General features: G+C 40.2%; 2 protein-coding genes across 3 annotated transcripts in view; both read right to left on the bottom strand.

Moving 5' to 3' along the window:
• LOC126397387 (coiled-coil domain-containing protein 106-like) overlaps window positions 1-7,791 on the bottom strand; it is a 68,989-nt gene extending 61,198 nt beyond the window's left edge. The window contains exons 1-2 of one of the 2 annotated variants that reach the window (XM_050056110.1): window positions 7,735-7,791; window positions 4,627-4,727 (exon numbers count right to left, since the gene is read on the bottom strand). The gene's annotated coding sequence lies outside the window, so the exon portion shown is untranslated. Of the gene's footprint in view, window positions 1-4,626; window positions 4,728-5,164; window positions 5,267-7,734 lie in introns of those variants that run through there. The other variant, XM_050056109.1, reaches the window with a different exon arrangement.
• A 1,522-nt stretch (window positions 7,792-9,313) lies between these two features.
• anxa13 (annexin A13) lies at window positions 9,314-20,533 on the bottom strand. Its single transcript, XM_050056111.1, has 11 exons — window positions 20,374-20,533; window positions 19,138-19,213; window positions 18,947-19,041; window positions 18,669-18,839; window positions 16,730-16,763; window positions 14,446-14,525; window positions 14,133-14,201; window positions 13,942-14,043; window positions 12,235-12,310; window positions 11,826-11,938; window positions 9,314-10,685 (listed from the first exon to the last, which is right to left on the bottom strand). The coding sequence occupies exons 1-11, from the start codon at window positions 20,386-20,388 to the stop codon at window positions 10,566-10,568; spliced, it is 951 nt and encodes a 316-aa protein (XP_049912068.1). The 5' UTR covers window positions 20,389-20,533; the 3' UTR covers window positions 9,314-10,565.
• Window positions 20,534-20,608: the final 75 nt, after the last annotated feature.

The following is a 20,608-nucleotide window of genomic DNA, read 5'->3' as shown; positions in this document are numbered from 1 at the left end:
GTGCGGCCGGGCCGCGAGGGAGGGAGGGGTGGATGGATGCGGTGGGCTGCTGCTCTGAGCCCAGGCTCCCAGAGAGGGAGAAATAGAACCGGCCGCCTTCCCTTCTGCCCATGTGACACAGTTAGGGGCGGTTTTCCAAGCCACCATCGGCACAATGAAAATAAGTCGCAGTGTGGAGCGAGGAGAGGGACCTCTCTCCCCGCAGCGAGGGCGATCTTAACTCCGCCCCCTTCCTCAGCCGCTCGCCTGTCCCCCCCCCCCCCCCCCCCCCCCCCGNGATTTATTTTTGATGGGCAAACTGGGTGGTTAGAAATGTCTCCAACACCTAAGCTCCACCTCCCCTCCCCCCCCCCCTGTATTTGGCCCCCCCCTTGCCCCCCCCCCCCCCCCTCCTTCCCTCAGCTCCGCCTATCTTTTCTGAACTTTTTGAAATCAAGCTGTGGGCGGAGTAATGCCCAGAGAGGGGGGTTTAGTTCCCCTTTAAGCCTCCACTAAAATAGCATTTTAAGTCTTGCATATGATTTATACTTCGGGATTGATCCTGGCTTCATATGAGCTGAGGAAATCTCCGCTCGTCGCTAGGCTAATGTATACAACCTTGTGAGTTGTAATGGAGCCAAATTATGTACCGTTACCTTTGTTAAATGTTGCTGTTGTCTAGGGTTGGGTCGGTTCTCTGTAATACCAATTCGGTCCGGTACTCCGTCTTGGACCGGGTTTTATTTTTTGAGACCGACCGCACCGCATACTCGGGCAGAGCGGACGCCGCAGAGGTCCGCCCGGTAAAAGTGGACGTCCGCAAGCCCTCTGCGCGCAAAGCACGACCGCGCGGACTTCGCTCCGCGCACCAGTGTCACCCAAAAGACTGTTCGGCATGTATTTTTCACATCACGGGGATTTTTCACGGACATTTTTACACGTAGTCCGCTCTGCTTATAGTAGGCCCGAGTCTGTGAGTGTCTGCCTCTTCACCAAGCGCACAGCAAGCAGGAGAGAGAGGGGGGTGGGGCACATGCGCCTCTACTGTAGTTTGTTTAATAGTGACGGGGAGTCGATAATGGCGGACAATTTAGTCTCAACGAAATCAAGGAATGCGCCACTATGGCAACACTTGGGTTTTGAGCCAGACGAAGGAGGCAACCCTTGTTTGCACTGATTGAGTAAGCTGCAAAATTTATTTGTAAGGAATAAAAGAAACAACCTGTTACTGTCACTCTGTTGTCCTAAGGTCGTTTTTTATTTTAAATGAGTCAATTGCGCCCCCAAGTGGCGAAAATCCGGTATTACCAACTTCATGCGTTTTTTTTATTTGAAAAACGGACCGTTTTTTTTTTCTCATACCGACCCAATCCTACTGTTGTCCCTGGTTTTATATGAGAAGAGGAAAGATCGCTAGACGCTAGGCTAATTTATACAATGTAAAACGCCATAGACTTGTGCTAATAACGTTAGCATGTTGTACTGGTGGGGGAAATGTTTTCAGATAAAGACAAGTGTTTGTCTGTCAGTTCTGCGATTTATAGTGAAGTCAATTAGCGTACTTTTTTTTTGTTTGAAATCGTCTCTATTAAGCTATAGCCTATTTAATGTGTGTTTTGAATCAACTATATAAATAAAGTTTGATTTGAACTAAACTTTACAGCACAGTCCTCCACCGTCAACTAGCATTTTGGAGGTGTAACTGCAGAGTGACACAGACACACCACCGCAGAAGTAAAAATAAGGTGCAGATTTTTTTTCCCCCACAACTAATCGATTAGTTGAAGAGTATGTGTGACTTGAGTCGACCAATATTTTCTTTGGTTGACTACAGCCCTACTTAACACTGAGAAGTTAGGGTTAAGGTTGGTTGGTTTTCCGTTGAAACAAAAAACTGTAATAGTAGGAAGGTATGAGAATCAGTGACATATTAAGAAAGACATAAAATATACAGCACTTTGTAAAACAGACACATGTTGCTTCATGGCCCAACAGTCTTTATTAATTGTAATGTATATTATATATATATGGGCCAGCAGCCAGTCTGTGATGGGTCGAACAACATAAAAAAACAACAACACTGATTTGTAAAGTGAAACTGCTTTATTAAGTGCTTACTGTCTGTTTGCTCTGGAGAGGAAGAGACCTCTGCTGATAATTCAGCTCCTGGTAAAAACCTCCTGAACCATGAAAACTAGGGCTGGGCGATATGGCCTAAAAAAAAAAATCTCCGATTTTTCACAACAAATCCGATTCACGATTTAAATAGATTTTCTCCCTCTACTTAAAATCAATTTTCAGGAAAATATTTGCGGCCTGGTAGCACGTACCGAGGCTCCAAAACTTTCAGCACGTGAATAAACCCCGGCTTTTCCACGGTAAATATGGTAAGATACATCGCGAGTGCATCCGTGATCGCTTTCCACCGGGCCCCTTTCTCATCATATGGCAGTGTTTCCCCTACCATTATATTGCCCCTGAGACAATTATAACCGAGCCTGGCCCGAATCTGCAGCATGGCACTGAACACACTATGGAGTGAAGCCTGTGTTGCGTTCAGGCGTAAATAACAAATTCAAGCACTTGAATGGGGATATTTTCGTAGGGGGCAACACCTCTCCCACTCGGCAGCATGCCTCTGTTTGAGGTGCTGCAGTAAATTGGTAGTACTGCTACCTTGGGTAGCAACAGCCTTCAAACACACTTTGCAGCGGGGTGCTGTTTGTTCTGTGTCTGACGCCACAAAACCGAACTCGTTCCCTTTTTTGGGAACGAGTTCTTCCCCGCTCGCTGCCATGATGTTTGTGTATCAAGCGCGTGGGGGGAGGGATGAGCCCACTCTGAACTACAGGAGCCCAGCGGGGAGCGTCGGTGGCGGACTTTAAAGAGAAACTCGATTTTCATTAAAACAAATCGACCTAAACTACAAATTTGAATTAATCGATAAAATCGATTTATCGCACAGCCCTAATGAAAACTGAAGGAATTCTAACCTGGAGAAGTTTCAGCTGGTTGCAATCTATAAGCCTCACCACCAGATGCCACCAAATCCCCCTTTCATCTTACACACTGGACCTTTACATCTGATTGTTACTTGTAAACTAGGGCTGTACCAGACTCAGAATTATGTCAGATTAGATTTGGAGCGGGGACATTCATTGTGACAATGAAACTCAAATAATATAGTAAACAAGCCAATGGTGCTAACAATAAGGGCTGCCCTTTGAAAGCCGGAGATTTGAGGTTTTGGGGTTTTTTTGCTAGTCAGTGTGCTGTGCAGTGTACTTCTGGGGATGTTTTGATCCCCAGATTTTGCTGTGGAGCGAGCGCTCTTGACTGTCATGCTCCTCTTCATTACAGACAGCCGTGGACGTGATGCAGCGATACAGACGAGGAGAAAGTTTCCACCACAAGGCTCAAAGATAACATTATATCTTCTCTTATCTGTTTGGCATTGGTGAATTTACAGCCTACAGATACTTAATATAACATAGTCTTCAGCTTTCGTTTGATATCTGGTGTCGGCAAACAATGTTGCACATTTCAGATTCCTCTATTAGTTTGTCTACTATATTACATGAATGCTACTGTTGCACTGAATGTCCTGCTGAGCTTGAGTCAAAAAGAAAAAGAAAAAGAAAAACACATTATTGAATATTTGTATAACGACCAAATCTGATTCGACTGACATAATTCTGTCAGTTACAGCCCTACTTACAACAAATAGGAAGGTTTAACAATTTTTTTTGCCGGCAATAGATATCAAACATAGTCAGATTGTAGCTGTAAAGTCCCCCCTTCTATGCAGACGGCAGAAGAGAGTGTTGTTTTGGAGCCTCTTCTCTTCCAGGCAGCTGCCTTTGGGTATGCAGCTGCCTGTACCAAAGAGCAGCATCAAAATGAAAAGCGCTAACTGTCTGGGGACTAAAATGAATAATGGATTAATTAAAAAAATCATGTTATTCATTATTTACATTTTTTTGTAGCCATATTATTTGTTGTTACCAAATATGGTTAATATTGGCTGCAGAATATCTGCGAGAGGTGATGCATTCAGGTGCATGATACCTGGATGCAATATCAAAGTACAGTAGTTTATCTTCTTGTTTTTGTCGCAGGAAGTAACATCACTGTTTTACTTCACGTCTCCATGGAGATAATGATGGACTCCGCTATTCTTAAACAAATGCAAGCTGCAGCACCTAAACACACCATGCTGCAGTGATAAATCTGAACACCTGACACAATGTGTTAACATGAGAATTACTCTCACGGAAGTGAACTACCACAGCCTATAAAGGCATTTTACATTTTTCAGTGATAGGACATGGGGTCAAAATACTCATAAAGTGCCATAATTCAACGTTGAAGTCAGCAGGCCCATTAACTGTATCCTTACTGATTTATTAAGGGAATATAAAGGTGTTTTAATTGCAAAGGATTTTAAAAAAGCATACTGGACATGACATAAGTTATAAACCTCATAAAGCACACAAAGGTGTAATGTTTGGTAGGCAAAAGGAACAACCATTTCTCCTTGCAGTGGTTTTAATTAGCTTCCACCAAGATGGATGCTAATGACTGTAATTACCAGCAAAAAGAGGGAAAAGGAGCAACAAAGCCAATGAAACACACAGAACAACGTACCTTCAAGGGAGTCCAGCGGATAGAGCCGGTGTGGGAGATGTTCCTGTGTTTGTGTCGCTGAAAGCTTGACTCTCAACTCGTTTAAAAATGCCCCGTTTTTCCTAAATATAAACAGAGACGAGTGAAAAATGCGCGACTAGAGCACAACATGCATGTCTGAGTGAGGGGCGGCGTCAGAGAGCAGTGCACTGACGCCTCTGAAACATTACGATGCCTTCAGGGACTCGACGGAAAGTCGTACTTTTTTATCTCCATATGAAACTGGTGGAAGAAGATTTTTACCTACAAGGAGCAACTCCACATGGTAAATATTATGTTACAAATATGAATCCTGTATTTAAAATCTCGCTTAACCCGTTCAGTATGTAATTATGTTCCAAACACACAAAAACATATTGTATTAGTAAATTTATGCTCTAAATGCACTCAAAAATCCTTCGCAAAAATTGCTTTGGATTAGGACACTTAATTATGTATTTTCTGTCTATACCAGTGGACCATCTAATAGTAATAATGACAATAAATAGTCTTAACAGACCTTTTTTCTAGGGCTGTAGTCTCCTGGTCGACTAGTCGAGTATTCTCATTGGTCGAACAATTGCTGTGTTACTTTCATAAGGCAAAAAATGCTACATCAACAGCTTTCCAGGATTAATCCATTATTTCCTGCGGCGGGAGGGACAGGCTAAATTACCTGTGAAAATGGGGGTGTTTTCAAAACACCCCCGTTATTGACAGAAAGTTGAACTCGCCCACCCTCACCAGCATCGCGTGACGCAGACCTCCCATCAGTTTCTGTAAGTTGAAACCATTTCTCGCAGGGGAAACAAACCTCATGTTTACTTGTATTTCACAGATAAGAAACAATAAATTGTAAAGACAGTTAAACCTCCACTAAAATAGCAGTTTAAGCCGTGTTAGTGATTTATCCCTTAGGGAGTTATACTTAGGGATTTATCCTGGCTTCATATGAGCAGAGGAAATCTCCGCTCCTTGCTAGGCTAGTATGTAAAATGCCATAGGCTGGCGCTAATAACGTTAGCATGTTGTATTTGCTTGGAAACGTGTTTAGTGTGACGGTTGTTTTGTTGGTGAATGTTGTGAGTTGTAAATTGTCTCTATTAAGCCATATTTAATGTGTTTTGAATCAACTATATAAACAAAGTTTGATTTGAACTAAACTTTACAGCACTTAACACAGTCCTCCACCGCCGACTAGTGTTTTGGAGGTGTCACTGCAGAGTGACACAGACATCACCGCAGACGTAACTAGAAAAGCACTCTGTTCCTTGTCCCATTATCCACCTTTCCTGAAAATTTCATCAAAATCCGTTCATAACTTTTTGAGTTTTTTGCAGACAAACAGACCAACGCTGGCAAAAACACAACCTCGTTGGCGGAGGTAAAACTAATATGCAGATTTTTTTCCCACAACTAATCGATTAGTTGAAGAGTATGTACGACTTTAGTCGACCAAGATTTTCTTTGGTTGACAACAGCCCTACTTTTTTCCCAGCATAACACATTAGGGTGATTTATTTTTCATTAATGGTTCATTCAAATCAATGAAGTGATGCTCTAAAACACACTGCCTATGCCTGAACAGGTTAAGTAAAAGTACATAAATATTTGCACCAAAATATACTTCAAGTTTCAAAAGTTAAAGTCCTTATGCAGAATGGCCAATTTTAGAATATATTATGGTACTGCATGATAATTACTGATGCATTAACGTGTGCATTCATAATGTTGCAGCAGATAAAGGTGGAGTTGGAGTTAACTACTTTACAGAATTACTTTAATTAGTTTAATATAAGCTATGACAATATATCATAATTCATTAGTTGATTTATATTTCTGTATTAATAATCTGAATCTGCAAAGTACTATCGCCAAATAATACTTCAGAACAAGTATCTTGAAATTGAAGTTAAGAACAGTACCTGAGTAAATGTACTTAGTTACATCCTATCACTGAAAATAAAGGAAGTGATTTGTATGTAATATTATTTTGAAATAAGTATTTCTAAAAGGGGGCTCATTTTTACACCTGGCGCAGTGGTGTATCCCCAAAAATAATTAAAGAAACTGTAAGCACTTACAGTACAAAGTGTTGCGCTAAGAGCAACTGGGACTTTTTAAAGAAATTTGCTTCATTTGTTCGTATTATTTGTGTTTTAAATTCATTGTAATCCATGTTTTTTTTTTTTAAATAAACACAGATGTCACTGAAACATAGGCTAAAAGAATAATGAACCACAGCCCTTTAACAAAAGTACTGTCATTACAAACTCATGCTAAGCAGCCAAACATACTTTAAACCATAGACTGTGGGCCAGTAGTGTATTTAGCCTATTAGTGGACATACTAACATTTTCAAACATGCCTCAGGCTTTTTTTTTTCTTGGAATAGCTATAGCCATTTATTCTTCTTTTATTGCTTTTGATTTTAGTTGTGTTGGCCCTATTGTAATTGTTCTCTCTCAATGCCTTGCCCAGAAGCTCTAAATAATATAAATGAATTGAAATTAAAGGCTTAACTTTGGGAAAATGTGTATAATATTAGGCACAATAGAGTTTAATGTATATAATATAGGCAAGATCACACGATAGGGAGTGCTGTTGTACTGAATATCAGCACGGCTGTTATTCGGTGACGAAGATAATCCCAGCCTGACATTCATGCTGATATTCAGTCAGTACAATAGCATGACCTCGAGTGCGATATTGTTTTTAAACAACAGTCCTACAATCTATAAGTCAACATTGAAAAGGGACAGCAGATAATGATTTGTTTGTTTATTTCATGATGAATTTGGCTCCGCCAGCACAAATAGTTCTCCAACTGGACCAGGACTGGGATGTTGCCAAGCAACACTTTAGCATTCCTGCACACTAGCTTGCTACTTTGTGTATGCTAGGTCCGCATGTTACCGCCTGCCGACTACTTTGTATCACGTATATTTATCTGTATGTTAAAATTTATTGTACGACCAGTGGAATAAGAGTCTGTTGACAGTCGCTTTGGGGGTAAAAGTGTGTTGCTATAATACACAGTATGCTAACAGACAGTATGCTGATACATCTTGTGACGTCATATGAGCATACCTGGAGGATTGCAGTGAAGTATCCAGGCTTCTGACTGTCCGTCCCTTCATGCTCTTCTGATGACCAGTCATCATTTAAGTCAGATGTGTTTGTGGCAACATGTTGCTTTTTGTTGACGACCTTTCATGTAGGCCAATTAACGTTTAACTTAATTAACGGTTCAGAACAGCTGTAAAGCGGAGGGATACATGCATAGTTAAGAGTCCCAGTTCTTTTAAACCAGCATACGTGAATGCCTCTTGTCCAATCAAATCGCTTGGTCGGAACTATTGTTTAATTCACAATAATATTAAATGTAGTAGTATAAATAAAGTATAAACTATGATAAATTATTAGTAGTTTATATAGGCTTGCTGCCAGGTAGTTTAATATAGGGCATAACAATATTAATAATTCATATTGGTTTACATTTTGTGTCAAATTTGCAAAGTAATGTTGCCAAATAAAGTGGGCTATAAAGTAGCAAAAAATGGAAAGTAAGTACAAGTATCTAAAAACTGTACAGTACTTGAGTAAATGTATTTATCCCGCCATTGAAATTAAAGTATGTGAGTTGTATGTAATTTTTTTTTTTTTTTCCAAGTTATTGCTACTTAAAGTCCTTTTTAGCCATTTTAGGCTTCTAGCAGCTGTGGATCTCTCAAAATAATTACAGAAAAAGTAAAAAGAGTTTTTCCGAGGCCGCTGTGTCGCCCTGGTTCCCTCATCAAAAAACCTATGGGATTTTTCCATTGGATTTTGGATTATTGCAGGAAGTAAGCCCTGTGGCAAACAAACCTTTATGATATACCTACACGTTTTGTTTAGCGAGATAATCTTCACATCAGCACAAAGAGTATAATTATGTATTAATATACATACATACATATATATATATATATATATATACACATACATACATATATATGTGTATATATATATATATATATATGGAATGATGTAAACATTGGCAAGATAGATTACCAGTTAAATCATCTGAGAGACCTGTAACTTCTCAGCTCCCCAGTTGTGCTTTTGGTTCCCTACACAAGAGACACCATGCAATACCTTATAAAAAGAAAAAAAAAATCACTCAAGCTTGGTTTGGGGATTTTTTTTTTAATGAAGCACAAACCAACTAATTATCACCGTGTGCTTTAAAATATCAGGTTATTCTTTCCCACTCTTACTGGGTTGACCAATTGAAATTTGCATTTTTCCGACAGTACCTGAATGCAGCAAGGCAGTGGTGACAGGCTTTGAGGGGGCGTGTCCCTTCATATGAGGGATAGAAACATCATTCACTTCTACAGTCTTCACTGTTTGTTTTTGGAGCATACATTGGACAGCTACTGAATTTTTGATACGGTTATCATAATAATCATATTGACATGAGAGGTTGCCATGACAACTGCATCATTATGCATAAAGAATTCTGTGGCAGCCGATCTAAATATATTATGATTCACAATAAAACTCTCATGTAACTTTCTAGACACTGAACCCCAACTTTTTTAAAATCTTATTTTAAAATGCCCTTTTTGCCAATTCCAGAGCTACGTATACTGAAAATAATGAAATAAATAAATAACACCAGATGTGCTGACACTACAGGGAACTTTATTTGCAGTTTAACTAAATTCTTTGGCTATAGAGAGACAAAAACTAGTCCTACAGCTCCAACTGATGCCCTGGTTGATGCTGTATCTATCTCACTTGAGTATCTACTCAGCTTGTTGCAAAATCTTTACAATAGTGGTAATTTTTATCAAATCTCAGCTGCCTTATAGAGACGCACAAATGACATCAGACTGTCTAGATGTTAAAGGTTTCTTCTCTTATACCCTCTGGCCTACCTAAAACAGTAAACTAAATGATATATATTAAACACTCTACTGGGTTAGTTGCAAAATACAAAAAAATATATAACAAGGTGAGGTGTATTTGGATTTGTCAAGTTTTTCTAGTTATAGTAAAGGATAAAAACATACTGAAAATCAATAGTTTCTTTCAATAGGCAACTGATGAAATATATATTCATAAAATTCATAAAATCCATTCACATAACATTGCATAACCTTCATAATCCCAGCTAATATTCCTTCATGACAAACGTTCACATTTCTTCAGTCTTAGCACAAACTTCAAGCCACATGGAGTGATTGCATTAGTAACAGCAGTGATCAGTCACTGAGCTTTACAGGCATGGAGGGTGAAAGCTATAGAACAAAAATCAAACATGAATACAGAATTATTTGATCTATAACAGTGTAATACTTGTACGGTGGTGATTATGTAACACTAGTGTTTCATTACAGGAAATGCAGCAGCAGAAAGACTTTTTTTTTGCCAGTGTACAAACATGTCTTATGTTTACAATGTGATTATCTTGTCAAGCATCACACCACCTGATCAAATCACACTCTGTAATCCCATCAGTGTGACTACAGTCAGCTCTTGGAAATGTATAAATCTTGGTGCTTGTTTACAGTGACGAAAACGAAACATATCACTGTGTAAATGCTGGTAAAGATATTCGGAACTGGAGCTAAAAGTTGACTACGAAATGGGCAGTAATTGACAGACACAAATGAGTAACTCCAGTTCAATTTCATAATTAACATCTGTGGAAAAAGTTTAAAAAGAGAGCCACCTAAATTCACAGAGTTTGGACAAGTCAAGCCAAGTTAATTATTCTATCACTTCCACCCTCCTGCTCCCTACATAATGTCACATGGAGAGACTGCGTAGTATTAGTGTGTTAGACAGAAAACAGCAGTGCCCTCAGTATAAATATACTCCGCTGTCTCTGCCTCTGCCGTCCACGTCCGCCCTGCCTAACTCCCAGACTTTCAGTGGCAGATCGCCAGGAGGAGACGTTTGAAGTCACCGCTGCACTCGTCCTTCAGGGCTTCCTTCAGAGAAACGTCGTACTTCTCCAGGTACATGTCTTTAATGGTCTCCAAATCGTACTGTTGAAAGCAGGACAAAGAAAAAAAAATAGAATTATGGCTTTGTGGTTGTATGCCTCCATGAACCACTCAAGTTGCAGTTACAGTATGGCCTAAAATATGTTTTGTGGGGGTCACAGTGACCTTGACGTTTGACCTTCGACCACCAAATGCTAAGCAGTTCATTCTTATGTCCAAGTGGACGTTTGTGCCAAATCTGAGGAAACTCTTTTTTTAGGGCCTTTTTGAGATATTGTGTTCATGAGAATAAGACGAACGCAAGGTCAAAGTGAAATTGACCTTTAACCAGATCAGATTTGAAGAAATTCCTTAAAAAAGTTCTTGAGACTACACGTTAACAAAAATACAATCAGCACAGTTCAAGGTGGACATCCAAGATTAGTGTCACCAATTCAGTATCTGACAAAATGTCTCCCCTTCAGTTCCTGAGATATGACATTCAGTAACGGCCAGAAAAGTGTTTGTGCAGAATATTTTGATTTCACAGTGAAGCTGACCTTTGACCTTTTGGATATAAAATGTCATCACTTCATTATTTTGTGTGGAGTTTTCTCATAATCAGTGTATGAATTCTTAATTTCTGGCCCAAAACATGTTTTGTGGGGTCACAGTGACCTTGATGTTTGACCTTCGACAACCAAATACTAATCAGTTCATTCTTATGTCCAAGTGGACGTTTGTGTCACATCTGAGGAAACTCTTTCAAGGCCTTTTTGAAATATTGCGTTCATGAGAATAAGACAAACGTAAGGTCAAAGTGACCTCGACCTTTAACCACCACAACATCTGATTTGAAGAAATTCCTTAAAAATGTTCTTGAGATTACACATTAACAAAAATGAGATGAATGCAAGGTCACAGTGACCTTGACTTTTGACTACCAAATCAAATCAGTTCATCGTTGAGTCCAAGTGAAAGTTTGTGCCAAATTTGAAAAAAAAAATCCCCACAAGGAATTCTTGAGATATTGCCTTCATAAGAATGAGAGGTCAGCATCTTACACTAAAATCTGTCACAGAAAACACAGGCATTTTGGTTTCCTCAGTGCTATTGAGCATTACCTTACTTATCCCACAACAACAAACAACACCACCAACTTTCAATATTTAGCTCCACCTGTTGATGTTTTAGTGCAATTACCTCAGAGCGAACCACAATAATGCGAATGAGGGTGTCCTCGTCAGTGCCTGCTCCCTTCATCGCATCGTGCAGACGTCTGGCAAAGTAGAGCTGAGGGTTCTTAGCAACTCTCACTGAGGGGAGGAAAGAAAAGCGTTCATTAAATTCTACTGCTGTTTACCCCCATACAGTCTGTTTATTCAACACTATGCTTATCCCGTGGCTCTGTCTATACATACACACACACACAGTTATTATATTCTACCCATGCAATTCTGTGCTGGTTTTCATGTAACCAAATATTAGTAATCACCTGGCTTATTCTTTATGCGTCATCTTTCTTGGACAAGTAAATGATTACAGGCCTGACTTGAAGTCGTAGACTGAGTATACTGTATTTCATATTCAGCTCTTTGTATTTCATACTAACCAAGAGCTTTGTAGCATTTCTTCAGTGTCCCAGAAGTCTCATTCTCAATGGCATCCAGGATTTCAGTTCCAGAGAGCTATGGAGAGAAAATGACATGTTCAGTCTAAGTACTGGCAATGACCTTAAAGTGGTAACGTTTCATTTTCCTGGTCAACACTGCCCTCCTAATCCTACAATTGTAAATGTTCGGGACATTTTAAAGGGCCAAGTATGGAAGCCCATTTCTGCTTGTGTGATGAAAAAAAAAAGATCCTGTAAACTTTTTCAAAATAATGAGAAACTTGACCAAAATAATGACTTACTTATCCCAAAAATAAAGAGTTACATATCCCAAAATGACTTGTATCTCAGGCTATCTGAAAATAATGACTCAGTATCTCAAAGTTATGAGTAAGCACCTAAAAATAATGAGAAACTAAAGATTATTTTCAGGATGTTTCTCATTATTTTTTAATTTATTTATTGCTGTCAGGTGACACCAGTTCAGATCTGAGGACCAAACCATGCCTTGCCGATTTGTGTTTCCTAAGTCAGTTTTAACATTCTGAGCAGCGCCAGAGATGGACCATCTGTGGAGTCTGCCAAAAGCGCGCCAGACCACTTCCAACCAGGTAGCAGTATTTTGCTGCCATACGATAAAGGCTAGTCGTGCTCTCAGCATTCCATATTTTCAATGGACACTTCGACACTGTATGGTACTTCACTGTGGCTGCACAGTGAAGTATGACTTGAAAAAAACATGGCTGTATAGGAAAAACACACATGAAATCCCATATGACCGTTCTCACAGCGGCTGCATGGCCAGTGATCAAATATGACTCAGATTTAGGATCACATTCATTTAGGATTTCAGGATATGAAAGTGGCCCATCTTATTGAAACAGAATTCAATTTCTGTGTCCATACTACTCTGAAAGAATCTGATCTGTTTCCCATGAGAGCAAAAAAATGGATTTGGTTGTAACATAACATAACATAAACATAAACATACAGGTCAGATCACAGTTGTTGAATGATACATAAAATTAAATAAAAAAACACAAAATACTAAAAGAAAATAAAACAGAATGATAATAATAATAATAATTTAATGTTGAAATCCTCTGACTGCTGACTTTGTTTTAAAATATAATATCTTAGTTTTGCATGCATGAAATGTTCCAAAAAAATCACTTTAACTGTGCTGCCTAACGAAATTATTTGAACAGTGCATGGTTATTATAGATTCCACAGTTTCAGGTCGGGTCAGGTTGCAAACTAACTGGTAAAATGTGTGGGTGCTGGGGCGGGTCGGTATTGCAGGTTGCTTTCCGGTATTGCATGTTGTTTATCATTATTTTGAGGCACTAACTCATTACTTTGGGATACTATTTCATTATTCTGAGGAAAGCCTCTTGTTATTTTGAGGTATAAGTCATTATTTTGGGATAAGCGTGTCATTATTTTGAGAAATATTCTCATTATTTCAAGAAAGTTTCTCAATATAATGACGACAGGATCTTTTTTTTCCCATCTCATTGGCGGAAATCGGCTTCCAAACCCTAGGAAGCGTAGTCAAGTCTGTCTGCACATACATGAGTACCAACACCAGTTCTCAAGGGTAATGTAAGACACCAGCCCTGATCAATTCACATGCTAGCTGAAGATGAAATGTCAGGTCAAAATATCACTGCAGCTATCTATGGACAGTGTGACACCAAAACCTACCTGCTCATACATCTTGAAGGTGGCCTGTAGCTGCAGGTAATTCCTGGAGGCCAGGATGTAGCTGAAAGTGGACTCATCCGTCCCAAAACGACCCTCACCAGCCTGCATCAGATACAGAAAATATTAATATTGTTCAGGATTAATGAGTCCGCAATGGAGTTATTATGAATATAACATTACAGAAAGTGTACCTCGAACAGGCTGGTAGCATCTTCTTCAGCCAGAGCCTCATCCACCTCATAACTCTCATCTCTGTTGCCCTGCAGGACGAAGAGCAAGGTGACTTTTGCTGTGTCGTGAGGCCTTTAAGTCTGACTGAAGCAACTGTATCTGGCCTCCGTTTTACTAATGAGAGGGTGTCTGGATTGTGGCCAGTGTGTGTGTGTGTGTGTGTGCGTGTGTGTAGGGAATGATTGGGCACAGGGAGAGTGAGCTCGATTTCAGTCCCACAGCAGACGGAGGAATTCAGTTACAGGAATGGAGTAGAAACTCAGGGCCACTTACTTCCAATAGAGCCATGAGCAGGTTTCTTACGTCCCCGCTTGTGTCTCCCTCAATATCTGCCTCAAGATCACGCTCATGCACTGAAATGTAAACAAAAAAAGGGTCAAATACAACCACAAGTCACACTATTTATATTACGTCTCAGTATTTAAAGGGGAAGTCCAACCCTTGATAGTCTTGTACCATCAGACACAAGTTTTGGTGTACCACCATTCCCTTAATCAGCCTTCACAATCACAATGTTTGATTACAATATCTTCTGAGGAAATCCCTGCGTAACTTATTAAAACAAATGGCGCAGGGCGAACATTGCCTCAATTAATTAGTTTCTGGCCACCAAAAAAAGGCCTCCTTTTTGACAGGAAACTCAAGGCTTTATCTCAAGGCCACCAGGCTCCACTGACAAAAACACTAATTTTACTTTGTAGCACACAGGAGCTGCTGGTCTACCACTGTCTCCATCAGTTAGTGTGCAAGATAAAGCAGTAAAAAATTTCCAAATATAATGTACATTTAACTATAATTATAGATTATTTTTAGGTGGCTAAAATACGCCTTGATGTGGCCACCATCCACAGCAGTACATTGCTTAGCTTCTGCTGGTAGATTCAAAGATTATAGCAAAGCAACACAGTGCACAAAATGAACACAGCAGAAACGTCAGGTAGGTTTGACGACCATGTTTAACTGTATATCTTGAAGCATTAGTTACGTCTGAAAATGACAACAGAAATAAACAAATTTGGCGATTTCACATATCTCTACATTGAAATAATTTGCCAGATGTCTACCAGGAAGTGATGGTTGTTAGCAGACGTTACAGTGATTTGGTCTACTGTAGTGCTCTCAGTTCTGAAACAGAAAATGTACCCATTTACTCAGAACTTTCCCCTGAGTGCTCTCAGTGTCATCTAGATGTTCTGAACTGGTCTAGCTATGGGGTCCAGATTTCTCCATAGTCATTATAGTTCAAGGTCCACACAGTTTAATATAGTCAGCATTTGGCCATGTTGTCGAGCTAGTTTGCTTTCTCTGTCAAGTATTCACAGTACTTTAAATTACAGTGTCACTTGTGGTCCATTCAGAATAGACCCGTGACCCACTTTTGGGCTGCGACCCACCAGTTGGGAACCACTGATCTAGAACATCTTTCTTAATTTATTGTCCTAGAGTAGCTTCAGTCTTTTTACTTGATGACATCACAAATGTGAGTTTCAACATGCTAGTTTTTAGATTGGGAAGAGAGTTGCTCATGTTTACTAATATCTTTAGACTGTCAGAGGCCATATGAATAACATGCATACATTTCAAAAATGGGCATACTTCCCCTTTACGGGACCACCAGTTGCTATCTAGGCCTTTTCGATGATGGCTTCCTGCCTGTATCACTGAGAATTTTGAGTCTAGAAAACATCTTTCACATTTTGATTCTCAGACAGTGACATCACAATTTAATACTTTTAGATAGCTGAGAATGTTCTGCAACCGAATTCAATTAATTGTGATAACAAATAAAAAAAATATGTGGTCCCTTTAAACAAAACCAAAGGTACTGTAAAATACATTAGTACAGTGACAAGAAAACGTGATTCGCAGAGGTGAAAGACTTGGGTTGGGTCTGAGCTGAGTGAACAACGCACGCACTTGTGTCTATAACATCAGCTAAGAAACATGCTTGCTAACCAAAATTCCTCCTAAGCTATCTCACCCTAGCAGGCAGCACAGCTACCAGCATGCAACAGTAGCTGAAAACAACCAGCTAACAACCTGATAAGCTAACCAGCATGTTGCACGCACAGGCACCTCCAGTATCTCTGCCCCAGTCACTCATTCACTCAATTAATTATTAACTTCTTAAACAAAATCTTGTATCTAGAGTGACAGTGAGATACTGTTATATTTGGGATCCATTTGGAGGAATTACAGCATTCCTTTCACTGCAAATGTCCCTGGAGTAATGTTAAAGAAGATGTTGGTATATAATCAGCTATCAGCACTGGTATCATAGTGGACAGGAAGTTACAGCAGGATGGGCCTTGACTAAACACAGCGTGACTGTACATTAGCTGGCTAAAGGGACAGGAATAGTACAGCATGTTATGCATCCAAATGAGTCACCCCCAGCCATTTCCTCCAGGGTTCAAAATACCAGGAAAGGAAATTGTGACATTCATAACATAGCGGGGTGAAAGGTTTAGCAACTGCACAGCATGATTTATCTACGGCCTAATGACAACAATATGAATGGGTGGATGTTGAATAATAAAGTTTGCAAAAGGCTTACCTTGAAAGTAGCATTCCTTGAACATGGCGATGTCCTGTGGGACGCAATGAATAAGAAGTTAGAATATTCTACATCAAAACCCATTAATCTAATTTAATTGTTTTAATGCCAATGTTAAAAGCATCTGACATGGCACACAGACTGTTGATGTGTTCACTTTTAAAGGAGCAGTGAGTAGGATTTTGTGGCAGTCAGTGGTGAGGATTGCAGATTGCAACCAACTGAAACTTCTCTCCCGTGCCAAGCGCAAACTCCCTCTTAGAATTCCTTCAGTGGGTTTTTACTGGCAGCTGAATTATCCGCAGAGGTCTCTTCCTCTCCAAAACAAATGAACTCTGTGATTTGAACCAGTAAAAACACTGAATAAAGCGGTTTCATGTTACAAATCAGTACTTCTCAAAAACTGTTCGGCATGGTTCAAATGGGCTGCTGTCCCCCCACCTGCCCCCTCTGTGCTCACCTTTTTTCTCTGATAACTTAAGAGCCAGAAGTTTAGAAGGTTTTAACTGAGAGCAGAATTATCCACAAAGGTCTCTTTCTCTGTGTTTCTTCTATGCAGTTTGGCATGACGAAGACAGGCTGCTAGCCCAGCACCTGCTAATGTGTGCTCACCTGTTTCCTCTCATAATGTAAGATCCAGACATTAAGAGGGTTTTTACCCTGAGCCAAATTATCCACAGAGTTCTCCTCCTCTCAAAAACAAATGGACCATGTGATTTAAACTGGTAAAAACACTGAATAAAGCAGTTTCACATTACAAATCAGTGTTTCTACAATGCTGTTTGGCACATTGCAGACGGTCTGCTAGCCCACCTGCTAATGTGTGCTCACATTTTTTCTTATCCAGAAGTTCCGGAGGTTTTTATCATAAGCCGAATTATCCACAGAAGTCTCCTCCTCTCCAAAACAAACAGACCCAGTGATTTAAACTGATAAAAACACTGGATAAAACAGTTTAACATTAAAACTCTGTGTTACTCCGAAGCAGTTTGGCATGTCGAAGACAGGCTGCTAGCCCAGCACCTGCTAATGTGTGCTCACATGTTTTCCCTGATAACTTAAGATCCAGACATTCAGGAGGTTTTTACCATAAGCCGAATTATCCGCAGAGGTCTCTTCCTCTCTAAAACAAATGAACTCTGTGATTTGAACTAGTAAAAACACTGAATAAAACAGTTTATGTTTACAAATCAGTGTTTCTACAATGCTGTTTGGCACATTGCAGATGGTCTGCTAGCCCACCTGCTAATGTGTGCTCACATTTTTTCTTATCCAGAAGTTCAGGAGGTTTTTATCATGAGCCGAACTGTCCACAGAAATCTCCTCCTCTCCAAAACAAACAGGCCCAGTGATTTAAACCGATAAAAACACTGAATAAAACAGTTTAACATTAAAATTCTGTGTTTCTCCAATGCTGTCTGGCATGTCCGAGACAGGCTGCTAGCCCAGTGCTGTGTGCTCACTTGTTTTGTCTGATAACTTAAGCTCAGAAGGTTTTTTACTGTGAGTCGAATTATCTGCAGAGGTCTCTTCCTCTCCAAAACAAATGGAGCCAGTGATTTAAACCAGTATAAAGCTGAATAGGGGCACCCAGTAGCTCACCCGGCAAAGCAGGTACCCCACATGCTAAGACTGTGTCCTTACCACAGTGGCCCAGCTGAGGCTCAGCTGCGGCCCTTTTCTGCATGTCATCCCCCCTCTCTCCCCCTATCACACTAAAGCTGACCTGTCACATAAAGATGTATAATTTGTTTGTTTACAATTATGACTCTGTTGTTAAGTATTGTTTGCTGATTCCACCGAGGACCACTTTGGAAATAAGTGTTACAGGTAATGCTTTCAAATTTCCAACGTGCTTATTATATATTATTCCATATCCCTCTAAATCCTACACACTGCACTAATAATTTCATTTGATGTTTTTAAATTTGTGACTGACAGCGTTGGTGGCAGTGCAGAGAATCTCCACTAGGACGTCTTCATCAGTGCCCGCTCCCTTCATGGCTTTCCTCAGCTCCTTCACAGCGTAGATAACGGGCGGGTCCAGCATGGCGAGGATAGCGTTCTCAAAGTTCCCTGACAGCTCCCTCTTCAACACATCCACCAACTCCTACCACAGGGAGACAGATTTAATTAGGGATTGGTGACTGAACGGGGCAGAATATATTTCAAATTAGGGCAATAATTAAAATGCTTGTATTACTGAACAACACTCACATCATCATACTTGTCAAAATAGGCCTGTTTAATTTGCTGTCGCTGATCTGAGCTGCGGTTTGCCAGGATGTCAATGATGGCCTGCTCATCAGTTCCTGTAGGGAAGACAAAACAAAAACAGATGCAGTACAACGATAAAACTATGTCATATGCAAGTAACCAGAATTTCATTCAGTATGTTTCTAACTCACCAAACCCTTTGCAGGCTTTGCGGATGGCCTTGATGTCAGCCATGACATCAAAATCCTCATAGTGCACGATTGTGGGCTGCAAGAATAAAAGATTATGTAGATGAAACAAAAGGCTAAAAACAGCATCCTATAATAACCTAATTACATCAAACTGATTGCTGTGGAAGTAAGTCAGCGATGCAGGAGCAGCTGGCGGATGGGGGAGGGGGAGGGGAGGACACAATGCTTTGGTTGAGGAATTTGGGGCCAGAAGTCTTTAAACAAACTTAGTGGGGGCTGCATGAATGACGGGCAGTAACTAAAGTGCGGTCCAGAGGCCAACAAGGGTGTGGGAGGCAATTCTAAAAAACTATATGTCATCCCCAGTAATGAGGAGGCGTTCAGTGCCACTTTTCTGTCCTGTAACTAGAAGAATTTGCAGTAAATTTCACAGAATAACAGAAAAAAAATGTTGTGTAATCATTTTGTTTTTTGCTGGACAACCAATTTGAATTATTTGACTATGAAATTAGATGCTTTTTGTATTGTAAAGCACTTAGAAATACGTTTTTAGCACTTACTTTATAATTAAACATTAAAATAAAGGCGTTGTTAGATATCAAAAGCTTTTTTCACGGTGCACTGGTGTGGCTGAATTTGCAGTGAGTTAAAACAATAAAATAAATGAGCATAAATGCACCAAAAAGACAGAGATCTGACACAAACTACTGGGCACCCTCCCCCATCTCTGCACCCATGGACTCTTACCTAACACATTACACACAGAGCCCCACTCATTCATCTACACACGCACACATCTAACGGGGCTGTGATGCATTCCGCAGGGGAGTGGCCCTTTCCTCTGCGTAAACCCAGACACCACTGTCTGTCACACGATGTCATTCGCGACGTTAACATTTAAAGAAACACCAAATATTATTAATATGATATCATTACTCTCAATTTAAGGTGGAATAAGAAGATTAAGTGCGATTTTTATGATGTGCGCAGATTGACGGCGAATGGAGGCGCTGCAGTGTTGGATCCATGATGCAGAGTCAGCACCAAATATAACATCTTACTGGATGTTAATCCCAAAATCTAACGTTTATCCTGGAATAAAATCTCGATCCTAGTCGTCAACCCGAAACTCTACCGCTCTTGGAGCAGAAGCCCAGACAGCTGACTGTTACAAGACTTTCTCTTTCTATACCCAGCGCGTCTGTAGCACACACACTCTCAGACCATGGTACCTACTTGACAGTTGCCCATTTTCAGGATGTTTTTCCGGCTGTAGCGGGTGATCTGTTAGGAGTTAAGTCGTAGAGTAGTTTAAGACACTTGTCCTCCTCCTGAAATACAGGCAGCGGCCCAAAGCAGCAGAAACCAGCGTGTGACGTCACCGCGAACCCTCTGCACCGTCGGGTTAACCATTTACATCCACAACCACTGACTGTACCATCACATGGTGCACTTGTTGAGAGCTAGGCCT

Source organism: Epinephelus moara, chromosome 11 (assembly GCF_006386435.1).
Source record: "Epinephelus moara isolate mb chromosome 11, YSFRI_EMoa_1.0, whole genome shotgun sequence".
Lineage (NCBI taxonomy): Eukaryota > Metazoa > Chordata > Actinopteri > Perciformes > Serranidae > Epinephelus > Epinephelus moara.
The sequence above is the reverse complement of the archived record's forward strand: the minus strand, read 5'-3'. Positions and strand labels throughout refer to the sequence as shown.

What these genes read in the sequence shown, in the direction of transcription:
- anxa13 (XM_050056111.1), bottom strand. An exon ending in CAAGGAATGCTACTTTCAAG is followed by an intron (nt 14,526 to 16,729) that starts GTAAGCCTTTTG and finishes TTTACATTTCAG; the next exon opens with TGCATGAGCGTGATCTTGAG. An exon ending in TTATTGTGGTTCGCTCTGAG is followed by an intron (nt 10,686 to 11,825) that starts GTAATTGCACTA and finishes TGCTTTCAACAG; the next exon opens with TACGATTTGGAGACCATTAA.